Source organism: Culicoides brevitarsis, unplaced genomic scaffold, assembly GCF_036172545.1.
Source record: "Culicoides brevitarsis isolate CSIRO-B50_1 unplaced genomic scaffold, AGI_CSIRO_Cbre_v1 contig_68, whole genome shotgun sequence".
Lineage (NCBI taxonomy): Eukaryota > Metazoa > Arthropoda > Insecta > Diptera > Ceratopogonidae > Culicoides > Culicoides brevitarsis.
In genome coordinates, this window is record NW_026973452.1 from 460 (window position 1) to 8372 (window position 7913).

Sequence of the window (7913 nt, forward strand, 5' to 3'; positions counted from 1 at the left end):
AGACGACGCCGTATCACAACCAAGGAAACGTTGGTGCTTGGCCCGGAATTTTTAACGTAGCTTTGAAGGCAGCAATCACTGCGAACGCGACTTGCGGCGAGAAAGGACGAGAGAAATATTGCAAAATAATCGATGCACGTCCTCACAAATCGCGAGTCCCGACGGAGCAATGTCACTTTTGCGACGCCAATAACGAAGACGAACGACATTTGATCGAAAATGCCATCGATGGGTCGCCGCGTTGGTGGCAAAGTCCCAGTTTGAAAATGGGCAGGGAGAACGAATATGTGACAATTACGATGGATTTGGGACATGTAAGTATTTTTTTTTTATTTATTTGAATTTTAGGACATTTTTTAGCTTGGAACGAATGTCAAGAGCATTCGACTTGACCTCGCCCCAATTGGAAGTCAACTTGGAAAAGACACTTTTGAAGGCTCCCATTGGAGTAGCGACGCCCGTTAAGACTTTCAACATGGCTTTCATGTTTTCGGGTTGAACGATGATGCATTTGTGCACCTCCAGAAAATTGGTTTTGTGTTTTTTGAAACAATTTATCACGAGGTTCATGTCTAAAGTGTCGAAAATTTTCGAAAATCCCAAAGGATCGAAGATTTTCAAGCCACCTTTGATGACTTTGACCCAATCAAAGGACTCGTAAATGCATTGCATGAAATCCTCGGCAAGGGCTTTGTGTTCGCCGCCATTTTCAGGGAAATTTCCCGTTGCCCATTGAGCGATTTCCTTTCTCGAAACCTTGTTATGAGCCAAAAGCTTTGAAGCGCAGTTTTCGGTCTTGTTTTCGAACTTTTCCGTCAAATCCGGAGGACTTTCTTCTTCTTGAGCGAGGCATTCCTGTGAAAAAAATCAAATTAAATTAATTTTTTGATAAATTTTACAAATTTTACACTTGAAACAATTGCCAGAAGTACTAAGCTCATCAGAATTCGAAGCATTTCTGTCAGAATGTGACCCAATTCCTACCGACAACTGTTTAAATAGACTTGCAAAAGTCTGTTTCTCGCATTTTTTAAAAGTTTTTCACTCATCTCTCTCGAGTTCAAACCTGATTTGAATATCAAGCGACCACACTCAACAATTTGTAGCTGAAACATGCAAAACATCTGTAAATTTCATCTAGATAAAAATCGCGCAAGATTTTATCACAGCCATCGAGTTGCTTTCAATTGTTCTCTTTCTACAGCAAATCGCAATAAATTCAATTTCCTCGTTGCGAAAGCTAAAGGGCACGACAATCGTCAGCTCATAAACAATGGATTCAATTAAGGAAAGATGTTGTTTTCATGTTTCGCTTGCTACAACCTGTTGTTTGGATGCATTGCTCTCATTGTGCCTTCGATTTTGGATTTATTTATGGCTTTTGCAACGACGAAGATCGATGAAATGGAAATGTGTCTTGCCAGAAGAAGGAGAAAAATGGAACATTATTAAGTTTTATTGTTTTCTTTTCCTTATTTTTCGTTTGTTGTGGCATGTTTTGATGGCAATTTGTTGGGTTTTGGGTTTTTGAAGGAGATATTTTTCCGAAAAATTGCTTTTTTAATAGTTTTTATGTTTGTCTGTTAAAAATTTAAATTTGAAAAAAATACCTAATTTTAATAATTTAAAAAAAATATTTTTAATTTAATTTTAATTAAATAATTTAAATTTTAACTTTTTGTTATTCGTATCTTTTTGAGGAAGTTTTTTTAATTTTTCTCCGAATAGAATTAAATAGAATTAGAATTAAGAATTAAATAGAATTAAATTTTTTGTTATTGATATTTTATTTTTATTGAAAACTAAACTAATTTTACGTAAAAAAATTAAAAATAAAAATTTTAAAAAATTATTGTTTCTTCAAAAATTTTTTCTGCATTTTTGAACAAGAATGAGTTCTAAAAAAATTTATTTTGACAACTTTTTTTCACTGATAAAACTGACATCTAAAAATTTTTGAGTCAAAAATTTCCTAAAAATTCACTTAAAATTGAATTAAAATCAATTAAAATTTTAAAGACAAAAATACTTTTAAAAAATAATATTTTAATTTTTTTTTTTTCAATAATTTTAATTCATTTTTAATAATTTCTTTTCTTTAATTTGTTTCAACTTTTTAAAAAAATTAAAATTAAAAAAAAATATTAAAAGAATAAAATACGACACTATTTAAACAAAAAATTTACAAATTTTAGAGAAAAAAAATTAAAATGCGCTAAAATCTCATGTACTTTAACAAAATTTATCACTAACTCATTAATTTCTGTGATGAGTTTTTAACAAAGCATAAAATTGCCTAAAACCGACCACCTTCAATGTTCGCCGTTCATCATAAAATATCTTCATTCACCGTAAATAGGACTCGAAACGAGCTGCAAGCGATCATTTTTGCATGAAACTGATAAATTTTCTATCTCCGTTTCGCTAATAAAACATCGTTGCTCGCCGCAATAAAAAGAAAGTGTGAAAATTCTTGTAAAAACATGCCATAAAGTGCAAGTTCATGCAAGCAAACAGCGCGCAACATTACCATATTACAATGTTCCTGCACGAAACAATGTTAAAGGAGCCCGGTTTGACGATGAGAATCAATTTCCTCTTCTACGCAAACACAACTTTCTGACCTTTTCGCGCGTCGTCGTCGTCGCTGCGATCAATGTGTTGAAATCCATTAATTTTCTACGTTCGCTGTGAGAAATGACTTTGCGGTCAAACTTTCATGCTCAATAAAAGATTCAATAAACGTGATTAGATAATTTTCATATATGGCAACGAGTGAGTTTATTTATTTTTTGTGTAAAAAATGTTTTATTATGTGCTAAAAATGTTGTTTCATTGCAGACGATCAGTATTTGGCGAACGAATTTCGATCAAAGACCTCAAAACATTTGAAAAATTTAATTTCACGGCCACTTTTGTTACAAATGCATCTCAGGTTTCATGAAAAATCAGTCATTTGTTACTTTGTGTCATAAAAAATAATGAACAGGACAATGTATTGTAACCGGAGTTTACATCACAGAAGCAGAAACAACAAGCTAGACGTGACTAAAATATATCGTTAAACGAAAAAAAAAATAACTCATAAACTAAGAATGACTAACAACATGCAATTTATTACGAAGAACACGAAACTAGAAGATCTTCTGTGAAAAAAATAAGGAATTTAAAGCTTTTAACGCTACTATTTGGTTAGAGGCTCTTAACGAAATCTCTCGAGAAATTGATAAAGTAAATAAAATTCTCTCAAGTGCTTCGGATTTTCGATTTCAATTTCAAACAGAATTCCAATTCCATTCCAATTTATATGTAAAGTAGGGGAATATTTAAATGCACTTGATAGAAAGAAAAAAAATCCAGAGAACGGCAAGAGAAAAGTGAAACTGAATACTTTTAACCTGTTTTGACTTTTTAGAACATTAGATAAAGAACTCTTTTGTATAACGTTCGTAAGGCGATTTAAATGATAATTGCAGCTAAACTGCATATAAATTGATTTTTTACGATGTTATTTATCGAGCTCTACGTGACATGATCTGCTGCGACGAATTTACATAGAAAAATGATAAATTTTTAGTGAAGTATTTTGGGGAGTGATTAATTTTTCTTCCGGTTTTGAATTTTTTGTAAGTTTAATTTTTATGTTCTTTTAAGTCTTTTTTAATTTAAATTTTCGTTGAAAAATCAAATGATTAAAAAATTACTAAAATTAAAAATAATTATTAAAATAAATTTTTGCTTTTACCCAAAGTTATAAAAATATTGCCTCGAAAATATTCAAAAATTAAATTTAACTGAAGTAAATTAAATTTTTCTGAAAATTTTTTAAAAGTATTTTTTTTTAATTTTTCAATTTTTTTTTTAGTAAAAATTAATTTAAAAAAATTAAAATTAATTAATTAAAATAATTAATTTAATTTAATTAATTAATTTTTCAAACTTGAAAGATCCTTTAAAAAATAAAAACAAAGAAAACTTATTACCTACATTTAAAAAATAAATCAGTACAAAACATTAAAAAAATAAAAAAAAATTAACAATAAATTATTTGAAAATTTTCCTAACATTTTAAAATTGTTCAAAAAAAAAAAGAAACAAATGAAAATAAATAAATTTAAAAAAAATAAATCTTACCAATTTCGATCATTTGCTTGAATAAATTTAAAATTTCTGAAAAATAAAATTAGGTACATAATTATAAAGTATTCAAGTTTTTTACTAATTTTTATTTAAATGTTTAAATTAATAAATAATTATTTAAAAAATATAAATTTATTAATTTTATAAAAAATAAATAATTAAATTAATTTTTAATTATGAGTTTATATTGATAATGAATTTTAATTAAAAAATAAAATTTTTAAAATGACAAATTTTCTACTTAAAAAACAATTAAATCCCATTTAAAATCGATTTCAATCAATTTTCTGACCACCTAGCTCTCTTAACCGGTAATAAAATCTCAAATCGCTTACGTTAAAACAATAAAAAATTTCATTCCTACTTTTTATTTCATTTTTCTTCCTATTAAAACTTTACGAAAACAACAAAAAACATGCTTTCTTATGGCACAAAAGTAAACGGACCGACCAGTTCTGCCAGTTAAAAAGTAAAAATTTTCTGCACACAAAAATTATTTTATTTTAAAAGCAAAAGAAGGTAATTGTCCGTCACAATTACGTACATTTGCACGAAAGCAAAAAAAGGAAAGAAAATACAGTAGCACAAAGTAATACATTAAAAAGTGCATAAATATTATTATTATTGATGTTAAAATAAGATTAATGTCGTTTCATTTATTTACTTCATTGCACTTGTGTGCACAACTTTTACGTGAATTGTGTGTGCAATTGCTCAAGAAATGCTATTAGTAACCAGAAAACGTCATTTAGTTGGCATTTAGAGGAGTTTAGTTCATAAAAATGTTTGATGGATGTCTTTTTACTTTTGGGCGACACGTTTTAAAGACGCCAAAGTGCGAAGTTTTGAACGGAAGTGGCGTTCGTCGCTCAAAAAAAATCAAAATTTGAACGCAGAATTGATAGAGATCTCAAAAATGTGAACAAAGCCGCTTAAAAAGTGACATGAAACACGTGCACAATGCACTTAACATGATCATTAAAGCGATAAACGCGAGAGAGAACGAAAAAAAATGTTTGGATTAACCAAAGACAAAAGCTCACCTAAGCAATTTTCGTGCATAATCATGCCTCGTTACGCCGCACCGATCGATCGTTTGATGCCTGCTACTCGAGGCAATGTCCATTTATGCATTTTATTATTATTCAAGGCGTCTACATAACTGAAATTCTTCTGGATTTATGGTTCGGTTACTGTGGGTCGCTTGGCATCAGCGTCTAATAAATGCGCATTTATGTCAAATATTCATTATTATTATAAAATATTTGTGTGCGCTGCACATAATTTAATGTGCGTTGGAACTATTATTATAATAATTTAATTGAATGTCTTTTTTCCAACAACGATTTCTTCTCATGCTCTTTTGTGATACATTTTCATACCAATTATTTGTTTTTTCTTGTTGCTTAGCTTTTTTATTCGGTTGCAGACGAAGAAAAGATTGAGATTGTGGCTCAGAAGATTTGTCTGTTGTCGATCAATAATTGGAGAATTGAACTTTTTGCGCAACCAACTAATTAAATTTTGCCATTTATGGAGTTGAAACCGCAGCGTCATCGTTACTTGAGCGCACTTGAGGGATTTGAAGCAATTTTTTTACTTAATTGAAGTTGAAAAGGGCTTTGAGTGAGTTTTTTGAGTAAACAACGGTACTTGAACAAAATGTTTACAAGAAAATGATACTTGCTTGATAGCGATCTTGAAGCCATGTCATGACAGAGTTAGTTGTTTGCTGCATTGTCTTGTTGGTAATTTTGTTTTACAAACTTTACCGTATGCTTCTTGATGTTATTGTGAGTTTTTTTTAGCATAAAAGAAGCTGCAGAAGGTACTGTGCTAAAAAAATATAAAAATTTTGATTAAAAAATTTTTCAATGGTTTTTTGTTAAAAAATTTTTTGATAAATCTGAACAAATTTTTGAAAAAAGGTTCAACCTAATCATTTTTGTCAATTTTTAATAACAAAAATAGAAAAAGTAGTCGTCTAAAGAACGACTTACTATACCGCATTTCGATATTACATACCTAATCTTTATTGTGGTCCTCACTTTACAATTTCATAATCCTCATGAAATTTTTCAAGTCGAGTTTAAGTCTACGGGTTTAAGTAAACTTTTGATCGATTTTAAAGCTAAAATTGAATAAATATTCATTCTAAAGATGATTTCCATCAAAATCTCCTTGATTTTTGAAGAAATAAAAAAAAAATTTTTCATGACCGTTTTTTCGAAAAAGAAGAAAAACGGTCATGAAATTTTTCAAGTCGAGTTTAAGTAAACTTTTGATAAATATTCGTTCTAAAGATGATTTCCATCAAAATTTCCTTGATTTTTAAATAAATAAAAAAAAAAATTTTTTTTGGGGCACAGCGTTACTGACACACACACACACACACACACACACACAGACGACAAGTCGAATTTAATACCGCATTTTTTCTTCGAAATGCGGTAAAAAACTATTTTAATGATTTTATATTATAATTTTATAAAAATTATTTATAGTAGGTAAATAAATAAAATTCTTTTCATTTATATATATTTTTTTTTTAATTATTTACTATTTTTAGATTATTTATTATTTTTTTTTAGAATTTAATTGAGAAAGAATTAATTTTTTGAAAAAGTTGAAAAATTTAATTTTTTTTATTCATTAAAACTAAGTAAAACATAAAAAAATAAACTAGTTCAACATTCTGAAATATTCATGATTTTTTTTTAAATTTTAATGATACCTAATCCAATAATTTTAAAAATTTAATTAGAAATGAATTGATTAGAAACGAAATATTTAAAAAAAATATTTTGAATAAATACAAATAAATTTAAAAAAACCTCAAAAGATTTAAAATCCGTTAAATTGCCAAAAATTTACATTATTTTTGTTAAAAATTAAAAAATAAAATTAAATAAAATTAAATTTAATTAAATCAATAATTTTTTTAAAATTTTTGTTGACAAAAAATTATTTTTTGCAATTTTTTACCATTTTTTTTTTTTTTTAATAAATTTACAATTTTTTTTGCCACTGTGCCTCAAGAAATCCCCATCAAGTCACATTTTGTCACGCATTTTTGCATACATTTGGCATCAGGTCCAAGTATCACTTTTTTCTGTGCCTTCGTTAACAAATTGCCAGTATTTTTTTTGTGTCTGTCTGCAAACGATGAGGAAATTGTTTATTTATGTAACGTAATAGAAACTCAATAAACGCAAACATATTGTCTCACTTCTTCTTCATTTATCGCTCTTTATGGTAAACGACGAAGACTGGGCAAGAAACGTGATGAAAATCAGATGTCTATGCAAATCATCATCATTGATTGCTGCAACAACAACAACAACATGGGCAACGAATAGACAAGTAATTGTATGTTTGATTTCTATCATTTATGGCGCCTTTCGTGCATGCCAAGCATTAAAATGTTAGATTTTTTCGACTAAAAATGCGCTTTTGTGATTTATCGTCGTCAATTGTGGCAGAAATTTGCGGATAAAAGGAACGATGATGATCTCAAAGCCATTAAAAGAACAACAAAAGAGAAAACATGACAACAATCGCCGCCCATTCGATGTTCTTGTGCATATCATTTAACACCTTCCATGCGGATCGTCACACATGAGGTGCGTTAAAGCCACCCGGAATGCGCGCGCAATATGTCGCTACCATGACAACCGTTTGTTGATGTTTTTAAAACCTGAAAAAAAAACAAAAATATTTAGTTAGAAATAATTTCTAGTCAATTTAGATATTTTTTTGAATTATTTACTGCC

General features: G+C 28.7%; 1 protein-coding gene across 1 annotated transcript; it reads right to left on the reverse strand.

Moving 5' to 3' along the window:
* Positions 1–314: 314 nt before the first annotated feature.
* On the reverse strand, positions 315–953 carry LOC134836589 (uncharacterized). The gene is made up of 2 exons (XM_063851782.1): positions 909–953; positions 315–855 (listed from the first exon to the last, which is right to left on the reverse strand). The coding sequence occupies exons 1-2, from the start codon at positions 939–941 to the stop codon at positions 334–336; spliced, it is 555 nt and encodes a 184-aa protein (XP_063707852.1). The 5' UTR covers positions 942–953; the 3' UTR covers positions 315–333.
* Positions 954–7913: the final 6960 nt, after the last annotated feature.

What these genes read in the sequence shown, in the direction of transcription:
- LOC134836589 (XM_063851782.1), bottom strand. Translation starts at nt 941, where the DNA reads ATGAGCTTAGTACTTCTGGCAATTGTTTCAAGT. An exon ending in TTCTGGCAATTGTTTCAAGT is followed by an intron (nt 856 to 908) that starts GTAAAATTTGTA and finishes TTTTTTTCACAG; the next exon opens with GAATGCCTCGCTCAAGAAGA.